The 24,003-nt window shown below is 30.6% G+C and overlaps 2 protein-coding genes across 7 annotated transcripts; both read right to left on the minus strand.

Annotated features, from left to right (window-relative positions):
• Positions 1-2,821: 2,821 nt before the first annotated feature.
• Positions 2,822-18,688, minus strand: LOC100743751 (WD repeat and FYVE domain-containing protein 3). 2 transcript variants are annotated; one of them, XM_012387801.3, is made up of 45 exons: positions 18,555-18,688; positions 17,203-17,439; positions 16,870-17,115; positions 16,634-16,792; positions 16,370-16,562; positions 16,087-16,273; positions 15,789-15,970; positions 15,332-15,683; positions 15,129-15,250; positions 14,748-15,031; positions 14,409-14,675; positions 14,004-14,294; positions 13,552-13,925; positions 13,179-13,468; positions 12,869-13,084; positions 12,363-12,764; positions 12,153-12,289; positions 11,897-12,080; positions 11,538-11,809; positions 11,229-11,458; positions 10,996-11,163; positions 10,712-10,920; positions 10,446-10,633; positions 10,210-10,358; positions 9,931-10,129; positions 9,502-9,862; positions 9,213-9,417; positions 8,717-9,137; positions 8,434-8,643; positions 8,176-8,364; positions 7,801-8,094; positions 7,480-7,715; positions 7,132-7,387; positions 6,848-7,059; positions 6,651-6,783; positions 6,414-6,567; positions 6,106-6,340; positions 5,795-6,018; positions 5,471-5,724; positions 5,179-5,406; positions 4,902-5,093; positions 4,408-4,823; positions 4,065-4,319; positions 3,790-3,987; positions 2,822-3,654 (listed from the first exon to the last, which is right to left on the minus strand). In XM_012387801.3, the coding sequence occupies exons 2-45, from the start codon at positions 17,425-17,427 to the stop codon at positions 3,540-3,542; spliced, it is 10,314 nt and encodes a 3,437-aa protein (XP_012243224.1). In that variant the 5' UTR covers positions 17,428-17,439; positions 18,555-18,688; the 3' UTR covers positions 2,822-3,539. The 2 variants fall into 2 exon arrangements, with proteins under 2 accessions (XP_012243224.1, XP_033177660.1); XM_033321769.1 differs by lacking the exons at positions 17,203-17,439; positions 18,555-18,688 and having other exon boundaries at positions 16,870-16,958; positions 17,032-17,101.
• Positions 18,689-18,955: 267 nt separating this feature from the next.
• On the minus strand, positions 18,956-22,975 carry LOC105680997 (poly(ADP-ribose) glycohydrolase). 5 transcript variants are annotated; one of them, XM_024368875.2, is made up of 11 exons: positions 22,800-22,975; positions 22,143-22,252; positions 21,834-21,994; positions 21,646-21,762; positions 21,407-21,565; positions 21,074-21,327; positions 20,823-20,923; positions 20,584-20,743; positions 20,195-20,513; positions 19,874-20,108; positions 18,956-19,792 (listed from the first exon to the last, which is right to left on the minus strand). In XM_024368875.2, the coding sequence occupies exons 2-11, from the start codon at positions 22,240-22,242 to the stop codon at positions 19,065-19,067; spliced, it is 2,334 nt and encodes a 777-aa protein (XP_024224643.1). In that variant the 5' UTR covers positions 22,243-22,252; positions 22,800-22,975; the 3' UTR covers positions 18,956-19,064. The 5 variants fall into 5 exon arrangements, with proteins under 5 accessions (XP_024224643.1, XP_024224642.1, XP_024224641.1 ...); XM_024368874.2 differs by lacking the exon at positions 22,800-22,975 and adding an exon at positions 22,639-22,754; XM_024368873.2 differs by lacking the exon at positions 22,800-22,975 and adding an exon at positions 22,341-22,729.
• Between the last annotated feature and the right edge of the window lie 1,028 nt (positions 22,976-24,003).

The following is a 24,003-nucleotide window of genomic DNA, read 5'->3' on the forward strand; positions in this document are numbered from 1 at the left end:
ATAATAATAATAATAATAATAATAATAACAATAATGATAATAATAATAATAATAATAATAATAATAATAATAGCAATAATAATAATAATAATAAAAAGAAGAATAAGAATAATACCATAATATAACGGATACAGAGCCGCAAAAGTTACTGCGATATATATATATATATTATATATATATATTATATATTATATATATTATAATAATATATATTTATAATATTATATATGTAATATATATAATATATATATATATATATATGAAAATGATTGTATGTATACATGTATGTAATTCCTATGTGCGGGTGGGAAACGTATACACGCATATACACAGAATAACACGCATATGCACGCCTTCAAAGTCATACATACCAGTATTCAACACTGGTTATTAGAATTTTGCACATATTTTCTAAGTTTTATCTATCGTACATTTCTATGTAATTAATATTTTTTTCATGTTTTTTTTATACATCTCTATGTATGTACAATTTGGGGTCAAATTATATAATGCACATATGCTTCATTGATATAGTGGATTTGCGAAAAGACTAATTTAAAACATTAATTTATGTGACATTGTAAAATTAGCAATGGTTTGCTTTTTTCTAATGCTTAAGAAGATATAATTTGGTACATTATAACAAAATGGTATTTTTTTACAGTCTCTTGAGAAGTTATATGATCATTATGTGTATATTAAATAATGTTTCTTTTATTAAATTAGCATAAAAATGAAATTATAAGAGCAAATTGTATTGTATAATTGTATAGTAAGATAAAATCATTGTACATACATAAGAAAAAAGCAATATTGCCGAAAGTTATGAAATTAATTTTATTTTCGTATTACATAGCGATAATCAAATTTAACCGATAATATGTTTTGATACTCTAATATGTGATTACATATAAGTATAATGCTTAACTTCTCTTTTTTAGATATGATGTAGAGTATAAACAGCATAAATTCGAGTACATTTCGAAATAGAACGTAGTTCTGATATCTTGTAATAAAATACACAAACACCAACAAATATGATTAAATATAATACTGCTCCAAATATAAAATAAAATTTTGTATAACCGAAGCAAACTTAAGAGGCACCCAATATGTGTGTGACTAGAAATTATACTTATTTTTCTACATGATGAAGTAATCACTTATTTCAATTGTACATAATTATATAGATTGTAATCCTCTTGATAAAATAATAAATTTTTCAATAATAAGATTCATCCTGCTCTTAATTTTAGTTCACTGGATATCACTTGTAGTTATTTTAAAGATAAATAACAGTAAAAAATTTCAAAATTAATATCTACAACTGTTAATTAGAATTAATTGTAAGCATTCCAATTCCATTGTAAAACTAAGTATATGTTTTGTTTTTTGTATATATAAGTAGGAGTACAAAAGTAAAGATAGTTGGCAATGTTTTATTAGAACTGGCATGTAATAATGACACACAGATATTATTTCTGTAAGATACGTAATAACTCTTTTTATGCGGCGCATAGTTAAGAGATTCAAATATTGGAATTCATTCACACCATTTCCAGCATTATCTACTTTTAACCTTTATATCAAAAGCATTCTTTTTGAAAGAATACTCATTAACATTGTGCTCACATTGCATTTGACTAGTAACAATAGTACTTTACTAGTACCACCTTGAAACAATATTTCGCGATATTTAAGCTGCGTTTATCTCATTCTCAGTTTTTAATTGCCACACTATTTCTTATTCTTGTTCTTTATAAAATTTGTGCCTTTAGAAAAATGGAAGTGTATCGATAGAATACAAATGGTAGAATTCGTTATCCATATAGGGAGACAATTTCTTTTCCTAATACCGCGATCATTGTATTTATACAAATCTTTATGTGTTTCGTCGGTATTCATTGATTCTTCTTAACTGTTAGACAAACTTAATTTTCCCAAGAATATGTTGCATTTGCAATACTTCATCATTTTTAAAACTCTACAAAACACTTACCCAAGAACATGTTTTTAATTTATCTCCCTCTTTACTATTAATTTTACAGATGCATTCATGATCAATTTGTGAACAAACGAGCGTATTCCACATTTATGACATTGCTTACAATATTACTGCTGGTTTTAGAGTCTATGGTTTCATAACCATCTTACAGTTAATAACACTTTAACGTAATTAAGGTATTGTCTATTATAAATTTACGAGTTTTATATCGATAGAGGCAGCGATCACAAAGGGTGCACTGCAATTGCGTATTTTTCCTTTTTTTTCTTGTAATACATATATTCTTGAATTTTGAGATTATTAGTATTTTCAGTTCTATAGAATGGAAAAATAAAAGACTTGTCTATCATGATACAGTAATAAATTATATACCACTGATAATTTTTAGAATAAATTACACCGCGTATTATTACTGCATTATGTACATGATGGAATTATAAAAAAGAAAATAAAAGCATTTTATTAAGCAATAATTATACGTAAAACATAATGTAAACAAGAACAGTACAAATAGGCGGTATAAATATATTTTTTTGGTTAATCTAATAATATTAAATCTAATATTTTTCCATTAACAGTATTGACATCTGGTATTAATTTTTATCATAATTTAAAATAAATATTAACAATAATTATTTAATACATTCAAATATGAGAAACGATATAAGCGTTATGACAGAGAAATGAATCGCATAAATAGCATAATATATATTTTATATATTATTATTCTTATTATTATTAGTAATAATTACTCAAGAAATTTATTAATTATAGCTTCATTAAATTAAAATAGGAAAGAAAAAAATCACAGACTACGCATATTAAACAAGTGCTGCTATACATGATTTCGTATATATGTCTGTATATAAAGTCTCCTTTTGCTGTTAAGAAGTAAGTGCAACATATAAATCAAATATACAATACAGAATGTAACTGTACACATTGTTCTTCGGCATATAAAATACAAATACACATGATGTAGAAAAATATTAGAAATGATTAAGAGTCAAACATTAAAAACGAAAAATATGTTCGTATTTTATAATATGTGCTTTACATATTAGAGATTTAAATGTCATGTCAGTTTTCAAATAATGTTTTTAAAATTCTTCCAGTACAAACCTGTCGATAATGTGAAACAGGCCGATCACTATTAGGAAATAGCTTAATTCATTAAAATAGTAAAAATATACAAGCAATATTATAAAATCGACAGGAGTGTATTGTAATATTAAGTTTATTTCATGGAGAAAAAGAGAAATGAAATGATCTCAATTCGCAACATGAAATTGTTGAAACCAAAATTGATTATACGAAAAATGCAGCGATCAATTTTTCTGTCTCTCTGGTAAAATAATCTTTTAAAACAATGTATCGTATAAAATATGAGAAAGTAAGGAAATGCACGCCTCGTTTCTCTTGTAAAAAAATTCGAATAAAAACATAAAAGGGTACGTTGCTATGTACATACATTCTCGCTGTACCCATTCTGAAACCAATAATTTATACGAAACCATACAATACATTACTATATTTAAATGCTGCTTTCAGCAGAATGCTGAGATCGTAATGACGAATAACAACCTTGACAAACTCTAACGGGCTTTAAAATCCCGAGTCTCGATATTTTCGATTCGAATCGGCTGCATCTGTATATAAAGTATAAAAATATTAACAAAATACTTATGTCAATAAGTATAGTAAAGTACAGTAAATATAGAAAAAGAATGCAGGTTGTAAATTTGTAATTTACTTAAATAATTTATAGTATCATAGTAACTTACTTTGAACAAAATACTTGTCCACAATTACGACAATGATGTCTCCTTTCATAAAGATTAAATCTAACTCCACAACCAACGCATGAATCTGCTCCTTCATCCTTAAGCCAATGATCGGCCACCGTACGTCCTGGTTGTTCACATACGCTCCATGAAAAGACTCTTCCCCTTGTATCTCCAACGTACACTGTCCTATGGTCTCTGTGATTTAATTAAATACTTAAGTTTTTAATATTTTATATATTTTTCAAATAAAAAATAAGTTATAAATATTTTACCTTGATACTGCGAGGGCCGTTATAGATGCTGGTTCCGCATTATCCTTGCGATCATATGCAGTATGCATCGTTAATTTACTTCTAAATACTAATTGCCGTTGCCATTTAAAACCGTCCCTTAAGATATTTTGTGGATTAATTTTTTTAGGTTTTGTATCAGCTTCAGTAACCATGACGAAACTATCTGTTAAACTAGTATCACTTTTACTAGCTCGTAGAGCTCCTTCAGAATCTCCAGGATTATTAGATGACTCGCTATGAATTAATTTGATCGATAGTATTATAGTAAAAACCGAATAAATGAAAATATTTGTTCTAAAGAACAGAAGCTGTATTTAAGTACCTTGTTTGAGTACCCTCGCTATCTGCACGTCCACCACCTTCACTTTTACGAAACATTGGATTTCCACGACTCTTTCTACGAAGCACAATAGTAGGAGTATTATTCTGCGGCGATGGTTTATTACTGGAACCATTACTTGATTCGTTATCCGAGCATTCTTCTTTCTCTTCATGCAATCTTGATGCTTCTTTAGCATTTTCGGCTTCTGAAAGACTACTTTCTGAACCACTTTTTGCGAGCAAACTTGATCCTTCGGCAGAAATGCTCATCTGTTTAACTAATTCATGCACTCGTTTTTTCGTATTTTCATTTTGACTTTCATTTTTATTTGACTTCATATGTTTTTCTTTGGTAGCAGTAATTTCCTCTAGCTTCTCTTCTTCTGCAGGCACTTGTACATAATCCATCGACCACATCTACAAAAATATGATATTTTTTTATTTATGTACAATACTATAGAATTTAAATATTTTAATAAATGGCGTTATTTTTACGCGTGCTACGCCATCAGTCGATCCAGTCATAATAACATTCTGTGAATCCCATTCGTGAGTTTGACTGAAAGCAACGCATAAAATTTGCTGCATTCTGTCAGCACGACCAACACATGTATTAACACTAGCAAGTTCTTCGCCATTAATGCTCCACACATGTAACCAAGTAGCTGCACAAGTAGCTATGTCGCCCTATAAAAAATCATGTTACGCCTATGTGATATAAATCTATATTTTGCTCTTGTTAATTATACTTTACAGAATATATTAAACGTACTGTCAGTTCGTTTATAGCTACCGCTGCTACCGGTCCTGCATGTCCGCGAAGTTGACGAACAAATAAGCAACGAGACAAATCCCATATAATTGCAGTACCATCTCGAGATCCTGATACAATTACATTATATGCTGGACTAGACGATAAGCATGTAACAGCATCCGTGTGACCATACAAACATTGTTTAATAGAAAGTTGCCTTTTAGTATATTCCCAAACTGTCACAACCTATTAAAACAGTTCTGTTTCAAAGAATTGCTGAAACAAAAACTAAATTCAAGCAATAACTTACAGAACTTGTGCCAGCAGTTACTATTAATTTGGAAGACGGACAAACGCAAGCAACTATTTCACCACCACTTTGTATCATAGCTTCACAAACGAATATTGCTTTGTCACTGTCATAGTTCCCTATTCTGAGAGAATGATCTGCAAAACCCCATGCTACATACTTATTATATGTTGGAGGAATAAGCGTCTTATTTTGTTCCACAGCTAACACTGCTTTATCAACATGAAGTATTTGTCCAACTGGACCTTTTAATTCTAAAAACGTAAATTACTAATTATGATTCACAATGATTCAATAACTAGATCTTTATATAATTATATAAACCTTTGATAGGTTGAAGTGACGGCTTTAAATTATCAAGATTATGAAAGAATAACTTGTCAGATGTAGTAATGCTTAAACCAGGAGTAATAGGTCCTGGATCAATAACACTAGTTCTTTGGGTCATTTTTTTAGCTGGATGCGGTTTTTTAAACAACTGTTTTGGTATTTGGCCAAAATTATTAATAAATCCAATAGTGGCATTCTTCTTTAAAGGATCATCAATACTAGAAGAATACAATAGGAATTATAAAAGTCAAACCATAAAATATAATTGGGAAAAGTACTGCAAAATAAGTACTACAAAATCTTACTTGTAAATATCAACATTGCCTTCATAGAATAAATGATGAAATACATTAACAGCTTCAACCGCAGCAGGGCCGTTTTGTTTACAACCAAATATTAAGTCGATCCATTGATGAAGATGTTGTGATACATAATCACATTCCAGAGCGAGTCTATGCACGCGTATAAATTCTCGAGGATCCTGTTTTGCCCATGGTGGTAATACAATATCTCCCAATTGTACACCACTCTGTTTAGAACCTACAAATAATATATGGTGCTAATGTTTACAGTTCTATTAATAACATGTTCATGCCTGGCTTGTAATACTTACCTAAATCAAAATGATTTGAATTAACTAGAAATTCTGGAAGATAAAAAAATTCTGGTATAAGTTCTTTTACATCAGCCATATTATGTTTAGATGCTGAAAGCCATGCTTCCTTTATACTATTAAACATTCTATCGGCCAAATCGAAATGTCCACCCTAGAAATTTCATAATTCATGTATTACAGTAGTAATTAATTTCGTGCTATAAATTAGACCTTTTTATTTTAATTAGTATAGACCTGTAATCGAAGAAAATGTTGTGTAAATGGTTCCATCCTCACTAGATACGAACAAACTATCATTGCAGAGGAATAATGAGTCCCATAATGATAAGGAGGTGTTTCTCCGTGTGGATCATCCCATTCTTTATATCTGATTTAAATGTGAATTAACAGTTAAATTATTTTTCTTATATTAATTTATTTAGTTACATTACCTCTTTTTAAACTGTAATAATCGTTCTGGGCTCTGTGCACCCATAGGTTTACTAAAATCTCTAAATGTTGCAGGATCAGTGAGATCCAATTCTTCACTATCATAATCGGCCAAGATCCAGGGAAATATCGGATATTGCATTAAATCGTTATAGCTACGACCAGCTAAAGTATTAAGATGCATCAAATACTGGAAGTTGGATATTTCGCCTCTCTATAAAATAAATATTTCCATAAATAACTATAATATGAACAATATAAATTTAATACCACTTAAAATACTAACCACCCATCGTTGCGTAACAGAAGTTTCACCTATTAGATTCGAAAGTAAACCTGTAGCTTGTTCTACATTTGCTGTTCTCTTTTGACCAGCAACTGATTGTTGCGCGCTGTCAGCAATCGCTGTTGCAAATGTCATAAATCTTTGGTAAACTTTGTTTCTTACTTTACGAGGAAATGCTAATAGATAATTTCTACCATCTCCGCTAAATACTTCTAATGCCATTGGTTGTAACAAATACCTTCTTTTATGTACTTCCCTACAGGAAAACATGCAAAACGGGGTCACTGTTGTTGACGTGTCAAAATTAGATACAATAATCTAGTTTCACGTTGTATACAAATTTATTACCTGATATCCTCATAATTAAATTTTGAACATTGCCTCATAGCTCTGGATCTTCTCGGAGATCCCGGCGATGGTAAAATTGGCTCATAAGCTTCGGGTAAACTTTCAATATCTCTTATTTCTCTAGACTTTAACAGTGTGAATCCATCAACTACATAAAAATGTTCTTTTCCAAACAACAACAAACCTTCAGTTGTATCTAAACCTTGAATCCTAGCACACCTGAACATGTGACTTATCTGAAAATATAAAAAGCGCATAAATACTGCATATATTGATTATTATTTATTTATTTATATTTGTAGCAGAAGGAAAAAGACAAACTTTTTCATGTTCCTCTAATAGTCGTATCAAAGTTTGATTGTCTGGAACAGTCTGATTATTTTCTTCTTCTTGTTCATTATCCTCTGGTGCTTCATCAGGTTCACTAGCATGACGTTCTAATGTACATGGTACCATAGGAGGTTCACTTTCCGTAGAGGCGTCGTTAACATTTAACGGTGTATCATCAATAACAGGATCGCGTTCACGTTCAAACATACCAGATGAATTACCAAGTTGCTTTAAATAGTATTCTTTACTATCAGTGCTTGTCGCAACTTTGTACTTCAATTGTTTCTATAAAAATCAAAATAAGTAAATTATTTTTTATCATTAATTAATATTCCTCTTCTTCTTTTAATAGTGGAGCTAGCTTACATTATCAGGATGCTCTAATTCAGGTCGATAAGGATAATGTATATAAAAAAGTTCATTTTTCATCATCTTCTTTCTCATTCTGCATGGGCCCTCGGTCATATCTAACATCCACTTGTCAAGCCTAGTAGGAGTTGGCGGTCCCCATAGACCGCGTTCTCTTGTTAATTCAGTCTCGGTTTGTAACCACTCCTATATAATGCAAAATTATTAATACAATTATTGACATTTCTTTTTCTTCTTTTTTAATGATCTCCTTACTTGATATACATATCGCTGGGTATGTTGATTAGTTTGTATATATTGCAAACGTTTCGCTGCAGCAAGTTCGCGAACTAATGCAATATGTTGCTCTGTCCATTGTGCAACAGTGTTCTGATGTAATCTCAATCTTACGCGTACAGATTCTTCTTTCCGAACTTTTGTTCTACTTGCTAGTCTTGTTAAACCTCCTGTTACTTTTTGGATTTTCTAAACACAATATGATTTTCTATACATTCTATTTTATATAAATTATTGCTAGGATCTGTAAACGAATATTTACCGATTGTATTTGATTATGAAGTTCCCAAGGAACTCTATAAGAAGCTTTTCTTTCCATAACAACATAATTCAACCAAAGCTTAGTTGCAGCTTCATGTACTTGATCTCTCACTACCGATAATTCGGGAGCACGTTCGTTACCTATAGGTGCTGGAAGAGTAATTTTAAAAACTTCTTCTATGGCAGGCTTTTTACATACATATAACTCTTCCCAAACTCTTGTAGCTGCAACAGCCATCAGATTATGACCTTGATGAGATGTTAATCTATCATCACTGGCTTCAACTTGTGGATTAACGTGCCATGTTGTTTTCGTATTCGTATCAAGCATAATCTTTATATCAGCTGTCAGTTGCAATAAACAATAAGTCAAACAACCGATAAATTCTAATTCATGATTACCAGCGCCGAAAACTAACAATCTATAAAAAATATATTTAAATTAGACTTCATTTACAATTTGCAAAAAATTTTATTTCAAAAAACATTAACCTCACCTGTGGGTGGTAAGTTTATGCAAGGCTTCTAACACAGCCATTTGATCGGCTATAGAATCCGTTGCTCGTGACAATAAAAATAAAATTGTTCTGTTTAAACAGTGATGAAGTCCTTCCATACTAACGACACCTGGTCGTCTTTTTGCTTGTCCAATTAATTTTACAATAAAATCAAACACTTCATGTGGGTCTTTCGTCAAAGCACCTGTATATTATCAAATAATCGATTTGAAATGATAAATATTCGATTATGCAATTGGCTATAAAAAGTGAAAATTTGGAAATTTACCTTGCCACAATTTGTCAACTATTCTGGCTGCAACGTAACACACATTACTTGTTATATTATTAACTGATCCACCAGGAACGACAGGTAATGCTGCTTGTTCTCCAATTAGAACGTCTGCAGCTAACAGATGCTCCATTAAAATAGATAGAATTTCTGTTTGATAACGTGTCTGTTGCCCTGTAGATGCATGTTCTGGCCATGCTTCTAAAACTAAATCAATTGCTGGTGGAGATTTTGCACTAACAGGCAGAGAAAGGGAATCTACTACAATAACTCGCATGAAATCCATAACAAATTTCTTTGCTGGATGATTTGTTAAGCCAACATCCTTTGATGGAGATCTTACTAACACTGGTTCTTGCTAAAATAAAATTTTATTGTAAATTTTCTTTCTTATTAAAAAGATTATCATTAATCTTTAAATTTCACCTCATCTGCTGGAGTACTAGCCCCACTACTATCTTGACTAGAGCTTGCAGGTTTTGGAAACAAAGTACCAGCTAATGCACCCAATACTTCCGCAGACATAAATACTTGCATAAAATCAGTGAAATTATGGTAAAGGAAAAAAAGGAACTGTATTATTGTCACTGGATAATCGCTTAACCAATCAGGCAAAGATTCAGGGCTATTAAATAAAAATTATACATGTTAATATATTATAAAGTAATTAATTGAAAGAGAGATAAATTTCAATTATAAACTTACTTGATTGAATAATTATTCAACATTGTTCGTACCATTGCTAATAAAGTTACCACAGCCTCAGGACAAAGATTGATTCTACTAGCAAAAGAGGATAGTGTATGATTTGCGGGGACACCAAACAAGAAGTTCCATACATTGTCCAAATCCAGCTGTTATAATAAAACATAAATATTTGTTATATTTACGCTTGATTTAAATACTGTAAGACATAAAATAGTTTGCAAATGTTACTGAACTTTTAAAATAACTTTGGAATCAGTAGGCAATAATTTTACGGGTTGTCCCATCATGAGAGCAATAAAAAGAAAATACAATTCTGGGACAAGATCTACATGCTGCGGTAATAACCATCCTAAATGTTGAAATCCTGGTACATGAAGGCCAGATGGTTTAGTTTCACCACCAGTTATTTGCTGATGACAACCTAGAAATATAGAAATAAGATATAATATAAAAGTATGAAATACAACTATTTAAAGCTTAATAACTTTTTTACACATACCAAGTGCTAATACCATTTTATTATGGTCTGTATGGCGTAACCAACCACCATTACTAGTTCCTTCTTTAAATTTTTGTAATATTGATTGTACAGAACAAATGGCTACTAAAATTCGTAACCCCCATATTACGGTGGTACTATGAAGGCCAGATTGAAGAAATAGTAATATCCAATCTAAACCTAATACCTTAGCTAATTCCTCACACATACTACAACACATTATTAAGTTAATACAGAAACTATAGTGAGTTTGTTTACATATCTACTTTCTTCATTTCACTTACTTTACATTCACTTTGGGGCCATTAAATAACAGAGAGTGTAAAAGCTGCAAACAACGATTTCGTAAGAGTATGTGTTCCCCTTCTCCTTCTTTATTTCCTTCGCTTTCTCGAAGAATTAAATGCTTTTCCGAACTTTGAGGTAATGTAGCAACAATAAATTGCCCAAACCTATAAAAGATATTATTGATATACACATACAATATAATTATATTTTTTAGAGTATGTTAAATTACCAAAGTAAATCAGCTTGTCTTGGTTGACTTAATAGAATACTTAGTAATGCAAGCAAAATTTGTCTCGTACTACTTTGTTTTACATCACTTAAAATATGTAGCAATTTGTGTACTAATTGCAAATCTCTCATTAAACGTAAATTTGTTCTTTTCTCACTTGATTCTGCTATTAATTCATATAAATGTTCTAGAAGTGATCTTAAAAGTTCACCAGGTGCTTCATGCCAAATCTAAAAGTATAATGTTTCATATCTTCATAATGTTTGTTCTGAGGATAAATTATCTATCAACAATAAAAAAAAATCGTACTTGCAAATCGCATAGAAGATCTTGAAATGCCATAACATTAGGTATTGCACTAGTTTCTCTACCACTGTCTACTGTACCAACAAGACTGAATGTAAGATGTAAAATATGACTATTTAAAAGAGGACATTTTCTTCTTAGTAACATTGCTAATGTTTGATATCCCCTTCTGCGATCCATTTCTTGTTGGGCAACTTGGTTGGATCTCACAACACACACTAAAGCTTTAACAGCAGCGTATAAGGATTCTACATCTTGGGCCATAGCTATTAAACCTGTTAAAACGAATGATTATCTTTTAAATTTTTGTTTAAATAAATACTTAAATATATTTTAAAATACAGATTGGTAAAAAGTTTTACCTAACAACACTGAACATCCTCCTACATTATCAATCATTGTAGCTACAGGTCGAGGGCTAAAGACTCGAACACCGAGATATCCAACGACTACACCACCAAGTGCTCGTGCTGGTCCACTTAGATGTCCTGCTGAATTATGAAGAACTCTAATAGGAGTGGCATTTTCGTGCGATGACATACCAAGCTGTCAAATAATAACAATATTTAATTAATACATACAGAAGATATGTTTATAAATGGAAATGGCTGTATATACCTGTTTAGCAATTGATTTGTTATCAGTCCGACTATAAACTTTCCTAATTTTAGCTAATGTTAATTGGGACATTGCTTTAGCATTTAATCCAAATACAACTTTTTCTTCTGCAACAAGAGGCATTAAAGGCTCTTGTCCTGTATAAAAAATTAAGTTTTTTTAATTAAATAAAAATAAATGTATGGACTTGTATAAAATTTATATTAATACCTGACAGTTGTGGAGCTTGCAAACTTCCCATATAATGTGGGCCTAATTTAAATAATGTTGTTATGTTTTGAGAATTAAATACTTCTTCTATTAAGTGACATGGTCCTTGTTTCCATGTTAGTCTAGAATACCGTCGCCAACAAGGTGGTGTACCTATATACCCATATACTGGAGATGCTACTGTCAAATTTGCTGCTCCTCCTCCAGGAACTTGTGTAATATAATGAAGCTTTTGACTATGAATATGTTGACCATCCAAGTATAACGAGAAACTTGAATTTTTTAAAACAGCACGATTTAGTACAATAGCTATATGATGCCATTGACCTTCATGAAGCAAGTCTGGACACCAGACTCTTGCACCACATTCACCAGTTCCTTCTGGCTCCCATTCACTTACATCTGAAATTTTTATTTAATTTGTAGATAAGGTTTATGTTGTAGAAAAGATTAGGAGTAGGTAAGAATAAGGACTTAAAGAGAAATAAAAGATTAATAAAACTTACTTTGCGGTAACGGTGTTTCTTGTGTAGATACGATAATAGCTTTGTCTCTTGCACTAAGCACTGCAGTTAAACAAATCAAATCCCTTGTTGATTGTGGAATACGAACTAATGTTAGCAGTCGCACACAGTGAGGGTCAGTTCTAGGATCACTAAATTTGTCAACACATATCCATGTGCTATAAGTCAGACCAGTTTGTGGAGGAAATAACCTATCACCTAAAAAATTAACATCGGATGCAAACGCAAATCTTTTATAAATGAAGAATATGTATTCTTTAATACTTACATCTTAAAGATATTTAAGACTTACCAGAACCAATCCCACCAAGTACGCTACTATCAGCAGCTACCACTGTAGGTGGAGTTGTACTTTGTGGTGCAACACTAGGTAAATATAGACATGCAAATCCTTCAGCACTCATATCCAGTTCTACGAAAGGCGGTAAAGTACAAGAACCGTGTGCTCGAAAATCCTTTGGTGTTGTCATGGATACTAAAGTTTTAATACGCGTCAATGGCACGGGTCCGCCTCGAGGTTTATTTAGTTCAATATCATCGAGTGAAATACAGCATAATGGATCACCCAAACGCAAAAATTCCCTTTAATTACAAAAATTTTATATGGTGCATATACAAATATTACTTTTGATTAGTATTTCTCTAAACTTTCTTTTGCATCTTACCTTAAATCACGTGGTTCTAAGGATTGCGCTGCGAGTCTTTCTATAATATATTGTAATGGTTGATGTAAAGGATGTGTTTCATCTTGCAAAGCTATTCTACCTATAGATAACAATTCACCCGCCATTCCAGCATCACACATTATTTGTTGGTTTCTTTCGGATCGCACTAAACTTTTAATAATTTCTGCGACATATAATTGTAAAGCTAAAGCCATTTGTGGATTGGATGGTTCTGAGATTGATGGAAGTAAATATAACATTCCAACAACTATGCCAGGATGAACTACAATTGGTTCAGGAGTAGGTGGACTCAGATTTAAAGAATTTATACCACTTTTCTTTCCGCTTCCCGGTGAATCGAAAGATCTTTGTTGCTAAAAATAATGTAATATTTAGTTTAGTAATTTAATAACATTCATTATTATGTACTATAAATCAAATTTAAGAACCACCTCAACGCTATTTTGTTTATGATTTGGCGATCTCATTCCTAGACCTGCCAAATTTGGCTTATCAAAAGAGTCAAGTGCTACATCATACAGAAGTCGTAGTAATAAGCATGCATATGATAATGTCTTTGGTATAACATCTGAGAACACGGGTTCTAATACGCTTCCAGTAAATAGTGCTGATAACATATTATGATAATTCGTAGTTGGTATTATATCTATTTCAGTAAGCTTCGTCTGTGTTGAGAAACATCCAAGAAGTCGCAAAGTGTCACACAAACTTGATTGGCATATCTGTAAATCAAATATTATATAAATATTTGTATAAACACCTATTATTGTATAATTATGTTATTTACAATCGTTCTCTCTTTTTTACTCTGTAAATATTAATAAATAAATATTTACTTCATGGTGGAAAAATTTAGCATTTGCTGGTTCAAATCTCATAGCTGTACTTATAGTGTGAAATACAACGTGTAAAAGAGTCAGTAACTGTGCTTCTTCCTGTGGCGTTCTTTTTATTATGTCGTTACAAGGTTCTGTACTCTCTGATCTTTGTATGCCTAATTGGCCTTCTAAAGACACTAAGACGGACATTACATACACAAAACCTCCCACTTTTCGAAAGACAGTCCTAGTTCGATGAGATTCTCGCAAACAAGCCAATAGAGACTAAAAAAATTCGAATACTTTATAGTAATGTTAAAAAATTTAAAGATTAATAGTGATATCAAATACACCAACTTTTAATATATGTGTTTTTAAGACTAAGGCATTAGAAGGTGCTGAATGCATAACACCTAGTAATGTAGCCATGTCATCGTCTCCTCCTGCACTAAGTATTAATTCTCTAACAATACCAAGTGCTTGATATCGACAATCCATATAGGGCACGAGATTATGAGCACAACGTGCCCCACCGCATTCCCTAAACACATTAGCATTCTGAACATTGCTTGCTAATAATGTTGTCAAGGCTTCCATTACTAAGGCACCCAATCGCTCATCTTCTTGGCAGATTTGATATTCTAAAAAACAACAGTCTTTGTTTATTTGATTTATATATATGTATATTAAATAAAACATGTTATTTGAAAATGAAAAAAGGTATGAAAATATTAATACCTAATCCTTGATCTTGTGCAGCTTGTTTATCTTTGAGTAGAGTTGCATAACGATGAAGACATGTAACAAAGACTTCTAACATACCCACTTCTCTGTATACATCTTTAAATATATTATTATGTCTGAAAAGGTACGTTTTCCGGAATCAATATAAAATATGTATAGTCGAATAAGTTGTATAATTAAAAAACACTACTTATTACCTGAGTATATTAAGGAGTGTTTCCATGCATAATATACTGCAACTGGTTGAATTATTTGTTTTGAGTAGTATAGACAGAGATATAAGTTCCTTACAAGGCACAAAATTAAGTTGAAATACTATAAATTCTAGTAGTTGAAAAAGCTTCTCTTGTATTTCTCGATTTTTTAGGTGAATTTTTTCTGCAAATTGGGATAATGTGTTTTGCCCTTCAAGTATAAAATAATTGGCATTGTCACTATGATATACACTAGATATTGCATCAAGGATTGTACAACATAAGAGTGGTGAATTGGACTTTACAAATACAGACTGTAATACTTGGAATGCTTGAATATTTCTGACGCTTCCTCCTGCAAAAGTTAATTTATTTTTAACTCTAGGTGATATACTTACTTTATTATGCTTTATTAAATAATACTAGGAAAATTTAAAATCATATATTGAAATATTTATACCTCTATTACTCGGTTGAGGTAAAGTAAAACCAAGCATTTGGAACAAAGATCCCATACTAGCTTGACTTGGCTTTAATTCTGTATGGCCACACATTGTTAGAGAAGCCAACATAAGCACTAAATTCCGAATGGCATCTTGTGCCTCTGCTCTACTATCTTGTTCTAATCTTGATGGGGCATGTCTACAGATCATAAATTAATAATGGTATTGTAAATATTAATATCGTTATGATATTAAATACTATACTAATAAGATTAATTTATATAACTAATATTATTACAGTTAGAAAATTCTTACTTTAACAAAAATTCTGATAAAAAGATATATCCTTGACAAGCACGAAAATCGTCTAGAAGTGTTTGAGATACCTCACTAGAATCTTTTAAGAAACAAAATACTGTAACAAACATTTCTACCACTTCCAATGGTGCCAGCTCAGGTACACGTTGCATATTATCAACACATAGTGCTATACATCCTTTATCTACAATTAAAAGCGACAGTATTTCATATTATTTAGCAAATTTGAAAAACATATTTAGTTCATGATTAAATAGATTAAACTTAAACTTATACTTACTATGAATGTAGCTTACTACATTTTGGGTAAGTCCATGTCGAGATAAAGTCATTAATACTTCTGCCGCACTTTTACGCCACATCACATTATAGTGAGGGCACCAACTAGTTATTGCTGAGAATAATAAAGTTAGATCATCTTTGCGTGCAAGTTCTTCTGCGGGATATGGATGGCTACATAATCTCACCAATAACTGTAAATTAACATTCGTTTAATTGCTTAAATAAAAATTGAAAAAATCAAGGATATATAAGAGATATGTACTTGTACAAATATTTTTTGTAATAATATTCTACGTTGTTTTGAAGTATATTCACTATTTGTATCTGTAATATCAGCCTCGTCGTCAATCATTTCAGGCAAATCAAAAAATAGATACAAACATTTTACCAATGTTGATGGAACAGAAGCAGTAGTCATTGCCTAATAAAATATACATCTATTAACACATACAGCAGTTTACATTAATTAGAATAGTGAAGTATAATTGAAATGTATACCTGTATTACAGAAGTATCACCTGCTGCAAGCAAGTTTAATGCAGATAGTAACATCCAGCCATTGCTTGATTCTTCACTATTCTCAATTTCTAAAAATTGTACAATGGCACAACTTGCAGTTTCAGTACTCTGATTACTTGCCCTACTACTGATTTCAAATACCATTAACTTAGATACTTGTTGTGTAAATGCCAAAATGTCCCAAAATTTTTCACTCATATCTCCTGTTGGACTAGATCCAAATACCTAAATGTCAATTAATCTAAGTTAATAATTTAGCTAGAAAGAAAGAAAATTATTGAACTTTTATTTATGTAATATGTGAATACTGACCTTGCAAAATAATGGCAACATATTATATAATTTATCATTACGTTCAGCATCAGAGAGGAGATGTGGAGGATGGGTATATTCAGAAAAAAGTTTTTTAAGGTGCATAAGACCCAAAGCAGTATGTTGAGGATTTATACTTCCAGTACAATCATCTAAACCACCAGTACTGCTGGAACCCATGCCTCCAACACTAGTACCCCCTCGTAGTTTACGCATTATGTTCATATTTAATACTTGCTAAAAGCACACAAATGACATGTATGAAGACCAGAACATAAAAATTTAATATTAATTTTTTAAAAACTCATATCACCGATATATTTTTTACTTACATCATTCATATTATGGTGAATATTAAATACATTTTTTTAGTACCTTTATACATATATTATATGTTTTATAAAATGGAATCTACATTTTTAACACACTGATAGTATTTTTAACATATAGGAAGGATATATAAATAATATTACAAGGATTTACATAGTCAGCATTCTTCTACATAATAAACATAAGATATTCATGAAATTACAGAAATACAATGTAAATTATTAAACTTGCAGTAGAAAATGCTCCTTTGAAACAATTATTAATGAATTGTGAGATCATAAAATATATATATATATATATGCTTATATATGCATACTATTTATAAAGTACATAGTTAAAATTCATTAATTTTTATAGTATTTATGATATTAGTTACATAAATTTTACATAAAAATAAGTAGTTATAATTTTTCAAACTGTTATTATATTGTTATTAATGTTATTATATAAAGCCAACTAATTACAGGAGAATATATGTGCTTGTATAAAAAAATTTTACATATAAAAAACGGTGTAATCGTACTTTGATATAGCAATAATATTAAAAATTATATGATGTTAAGACTCGCACAACTAAATGGAATTGAAAACAAATATAGTTCGAAAACAATAAATGAATCTTTCAATAAAGGGATCAGTAATTTGTAAACGTTGATATGCGGTAGTACAATTTGTTTAAGCACTTATTGTGCTGTTATTCGAAACGTTAACATATCGGAGAACTTATAACATGTGAAAATGGCACATTGTTGTGTAAGACAAAACGAAACACTATTATCCAGTTTATTATACACATGAGTCAATTTTTTCTGCACGTGTCATAATAATTTTTATATTTTCAATCTGTGACACTACTTTTCATCGAACGCTTAGTCCAATATTTACGTCTATCTCCTGTCAAAATGTCAAGTTAGAATGAAGTTACAATGACTCTCCGTAACCGCCCACGGTTCTTACAAATAAAATTCAGACACCGTCCTGTGAATATGCACCGTATTCTTTATTAATTATTTAGTTATTACCTGAAACGCGTCACAAGCCAGAAAATCCTACATTTTCTTTTGGGAAATTGTCCTTTCTGTGAGAGTATTTAATATTTCAGTGGTAGCAGCCATCTTCGACGATATTCGACGATTTCTTCGGTCCACAGCCGACACGATACGTCGATAAGTATCACGTGACTGCTAATAATCACAGATCTATTCACTTTTTGAATCTATGTTACCTCCTTATGTTCATATACAATAAAATATTATTGTCGTTTACTTTATATTATATTAATTATAATAAAAAATTAATCGCAGAAAAGATATGTGATGTTATATATTTACATCTGAAGGCGTTTACATATGTAGGTTAATTATTAATGAAATGATACAGTAATAATAAAAAGACAATGCTTGCAAAATTAATTAGTTTTTTATTTATTTTCGTTATTACATTATATACAAAGTATGTATGTCTATTTAGAAAGTCATGTGTGAAAATGTAATTGTTTAACAGATCACCTTAATTTATATATTTAAAGATCTTTAACTTGTTGATTGGAAAAAGTCTGAAATTTTTCTTTGTCCAACTTTCTTGGTTGGCGATTCGTGTTTATGTGAAGGTACAGAGATTTCACTTAAAGTTTGAGTTGATTCCTGTATATTATGCGAGTCTGTAGATATCGGTATTGACTGACGACTTTCATCTTTAGTCGATTTACTGCAACCATTATCTAAATATTGTGAAATAAGCTCTTGCTTTGAATCTAATAATTCCAAACCAGATAATCGATGTTCTTGAATTGTTTTAGCTTGCGCCGTATCCTCTAAAAGTCTCCATAAAGATGATTTCTTTTTTTTCTCTGTACTATCCCTATCGTGAATTTGCCCTTCTTTTTTTTTTATATTATCTTTACCCTGAATCTGTTCTTTTTCTACAGTTCTTTTAACATCTACATATTCTTCCTTTAAAATCTCTGTTTTCTTTTTATCTATACCATCTTCATCAACATTTGTTAACCAATCTTGTATTTTTTCTTCTTCTATTTGCGGATACTTCTTAACATCCAAATGAAATAATCTCTTTTCTCCGTTATTAACGCATTTACTTTTTCTAAAAACTTCTTTTGTTGTAGAAATTTTTGTGTGAATATTTTTACTGAAATGTTGAGTAATTGGTTTTATTTTACTTCGATTATATAAAAAACGATAGAAATCTGAATTTCTTGTTGAAGCAAATTCTTGATACTGCACCAATAATGAAAAAATGTGAGCTAAAAATATATAATATAACATTTTTTAAATAATTCTATACATTCCAAATAACTAAAAAATATTCTAATGTAGACCAATACCTATATTTGTTTCATGTTTTACAAAATGCATGTAGATTTCAGCAATGTCATCTCGTAAATTTGTGTCTCCAAAGGTAAAGTAAACCATTGATCGACCTGCTACAGCTGCTGCCATTAACTGCAATAAAACTTTCAGTTTTGGATTTCCACGAAATGCACCGCATCCCCAATTCCCGGTTGCAATAGGTGGCAGGTTGTTTTTACTACCTTCACAACCGACAAATCCAACATATGCCTACAAAAAATAATATTGCTAAATTTTATACAATTAATTGATTAAGAATCAACTATCTAACATAAATATAGACATCGACTTTTAACCTTATTAAGTTCTCTTATTATATTATTTATGTTAAATTGCGCTTCTGAGTGCGTAAAATACAGGGCATCGATCGCAACAATAGATGTTAATCGTCTTCCACTGCTATCTTTAGGTGTTTCATCAACATAGTCTCCCATCCATTTAAAGCTGTTACTATAACCTTTGTATTTACTATATCTTTCAATACCACTGACAATTAATGCTTCAGTATCGTCTAATTCTTCTGTAACAAGCATTGTTACCATCAATTCAGGACAAATTACAAATCTTATCTCTTCTTGTACACATCCTAAACCAAGAACTCCACCACCTACATATCTAGAAGAGTTTTCAATTTTTATAACAAATATCGCTTTAGTTTAATATTGACTACAAAAATATAAGGTACCTATTCGCAAAATCCACTTGCAAAAATCCAGTTCCTTCTGCTTCTATCGTCCCTTTACTTGTAGTATGTAAGGGTAATAGTTTTTGTACTTGTTCATCCCATTTTGGGCAATCAGATTTAGGAATATAACGCCGTTGTATTGTTACCACACCTTCTGGGGCTGCTCTATGGAAAAATTATAATAAATAATGTATTGATTCTTTACTAATACTTCATTAAATAAATCGTAACGTATCCACCTTTAGATGTTACTCTCCGAAAATAATGAAATATACATTTCATCTTCTCCATTACAGATTCACACTTATTCCATTTTTCCTCTTTATATGCTGAAAACAACCTATGTAAATGTATATATTAATATATTAAGTGTATATAACTATTAAATTACGCATAATTAGTTCTGCTAGTACTACTGTTTGGTTAATTACATTTGTATAGTATGATCTATTTTAATCCTATTAAAGGTTATAATCATATAACAAAATACCTATTGAAATTGATGTATGGATATCTTCCATATTCAGATTGCGGATTAGTTGAGTTACGTCTTGGAAATGTACAGAAAAATGCATTAGCTAATAAAGAGGCTATTTGTAACTGGCTAAGACTGATTGTGCCATTAGTGTGACGTTTCAAAAGAGGCACTGAACTAGTTACCAAAACAGGAAGTTGCAAAGCAAGCTGAACCATCTTTGGCATCAAAGTTTCAAAGAAATTATTTGTTTCATCTTCATCAAGTACCTTTAGTATGAAATTATTGTACAATGTGAATATATAAAGAGTACATTGTGAAAAAGGTATATAAAATTTAAGGTTTTACCTCAGAAAAAAAATGGTGCAGTGCAGTAAAATCCCAACGCTGTGCATATGTGTGATTATAAGAAAGTATTGCATTTTCTAACTGATGAGTCGAAACAAAACTTTGAAGTAATGATTCCTGTATTATTTCCCATCTGTTTCGACAACGTCGAGATCCATTCTGTAATAATAATTATATCATTTAGAAATTGCAGAGTAGAAAATAATACTAGGTTTTACTTGTTGTCATCTCTCACTTACCTCATCTATTGGATACACACTACGTTTTGAATGCGGCATCCTAACATAATCTTGACACCATTTTTCTACTTGATGAGTAGGATATGGTTTTGGCGTTCCACGTGCCGGTAATGGCAACTATTTTAAATAATTTTTAAGTTAAAATTCATATGCATTAATGAAAAATATTTATTCAATTTAACCCATACCGATATTAATACTATATGAGATGGAGAAGGGCAAATAGGTGGTAACTCCTGGCTATCATATACACCTAGACCTTTACGTATCTCATCCATGCTCACACCTTTCCATTCAGGTACATCATCCAAAGGTTCTGGTCCATTAACATCAATAGACATTGAGCTTGCTTTATGAAATGAAATGCGATTGAATAACCAATTTCAAAAAAATATACAAAATATTGTATGTACATATAACATAAATAGTATACACGTAGTTTTAATTTTCCCGGACAACAAATCTTCAAAATTAAATGTGCTCAATTAATATCTTACAATCATCAGAATTTACAGGGTTATTTGTCACGTTATCTATATCATTGAAGATATCCGGAGATAGCGTTTCTTCGTCAAACGAGAATCCAGGATCCGACATAATTCTTGAACTGAGAGAATTATAAATAATATATAGTAATGGTGGAAAATAACAATAAACAATACAGTGAAATGAGATGAAATAAAGTTCTTACGTACAAAAATAAAATGACGATGTTTAAAAGCTACATAACGCGTCTCGAAAATAAAGTAATCTTGAAGTGGCAATAAATTATCACAATACTGACAAATTGTTCGGTAATTCTTTAAAATTTTGTTCCAAGAATGTACGATCATTAAAACCGATGTTACGCGTATATTGCTTTGGCGCCACAATTCTTCGTGTTGATAAACGTATTGCGGGAAAATTAGACATAACGGTACACAAACAGAAAATTATATATATTAATATCAACTAATGTTTCTATGTATATATATATGTTATATTAAAAGTTACATTTGCACTTCACATCTGAATGTTCTTTACACCTTTATAAAACAATACATAATATTTCGTAAGTACGTAAATTGCATGAAACATAAAGTGTTATGGTATGAATCGTTCGAATGAATCGATCCATTTAGGGGAAATACATCTAATAGGGGAAAAATATTTACTTCAAATATTCTGAAATTAAATGATCAAAAAAATCGCTTATGTGAAACACAAAATGTTAATTGTTACTTTTATTAGAAATTATATATACTGGTAGAGAATTTGTCAAAGTAGATCGTACATTGTGTATATAATTCCATTATATTGTAGAGTTGTTTGTTATATGTAGCAAGTAGCTACATATAAGTTTTTATATAGTTATGTACAGAATACATTTCTTATATTTTTGTACTAATTAATACAAATAAAAGATATAAATAAATATAATGTTAAACCAATTAAAACATCTAACTTATACTAAAATCATTGACTAAATACAGGATAGACTTGACAATTATATGGCACTTCGTGTGTCACGTTCTGAAATACCGACATTGAAAGAGATCAGAGATTAGTATATCTTACGCCCTCAGTGATTTGCTACGGCAAATATAGGAATTATATTCAACTTAATTGTCAAAAATGTTAAAAATGGATGTAGCATTTTACAGGACATCGAATCATTGACTATGAAATTACAAATTATAAATAACTTATTTTGAGAAATAAAATCATTTACCTTCTCATTTATTTTTTATTATTACACAACATATAATTTATTGGAAAGAATTGGATAGTTTATGTGAAAAGTTTTGAAACTTGTGTTGAAGATTTGAAAATGAATATTGTGGCTGAGTGACGTAATAATCAATAAACGCACCTTATCGATTATATTTTTGGTTTGTCATAATAAAGATGTCACAATAAAATATTATAATAACAATGGGGTAGTATTTTTTGGTATGAAAATGATAGTTTTAATCTCAAAGCCGGTAACTTTGAATTGATGAAGTTTAAAGTATTCACGACTTGAATTTTGTGCGAATACTTGTATTAGTTATATTTAACTGTCCGCGTCTGTTCAACTTTTCAAATCTGCAAGGTCTTTACATATGTTTTATTTTGCAGACACATAATGGTTCGCGTGCATCGTTCGAAGATGGCCGAACAGAGGATCAGATAAAAATTTTTGAAGTTTGGGAATATTGACCCAGTGTCAGTGGTGGCCTTTTCGTAGAAAAATGGGAGAAGTTGTTAAGATGAAATAAATTCACGCAAATATTAAATATAATTTATTTCACAATAAATTACAGTTAAAATTTTTTAGTAAGCATTTTTAAAATGCAGCTGCTTTTTTTATTTTCCTTAAGATTATTATACTCGTTA

Source organism: Bombus impatiens, unplaced genomic scaffold (genome assembly GCF_000188095.3).
Source record: "Bombus impatiens unplaced genomic scaffold, BIMP_2.2 scf_0487, whole genome shotgun sequence".
In the NCBI taxonomy this organism is placed as follows: domain Eukaryota; kingdom Metazoa; phylum Arthropoda; class Insecta; order Hymenoptera; family Apidae; genus Bombus; species Bombus impatiens.

Coding starts and splice junctions, on each gene's coding strand:
- LOC100743751 (XM_012387801.3), bottom strand. CDS start 17,427: ATGAACATAATGCGTAAACTACGAGGGGGTACTAGTGTTGGAGGCATG. Junction 16,793..16,869: donor GTGATACTTCTGTAATACAG/GTATACATTTCA, acceptor ATATTTTATTAG/GCAATGACTACTGCTTCTGT. Junction 3,655..3,789: donor GGACAAGTATTTTGTTCAAA/GTAAGTTACTAT, acceptor CTTTATATACAG/ATGCAGCCGATTCGAATCGA.
- LOC105680997 (XM_024368875.2), bottom strand. CDS start 22,242: ATGTCGGATCCTGGATTCTCGTTTGACGAAGAAACGCTATCTCCGGAT. Junction 21,566..21,645: donor GTGTGTATCCAATAGATGAG/GTAAGTGAGAGA, acceptor TTATTATTACAG/AATGGATCTCGACGTTGTCG. Junction 20,744..20,822: donor TCGGAGAGTAACATCTAAAG/GTGGATACGTTA, acceptor TCCATAGAGCAG/CCCCAGAAGGTGTGGTAACA.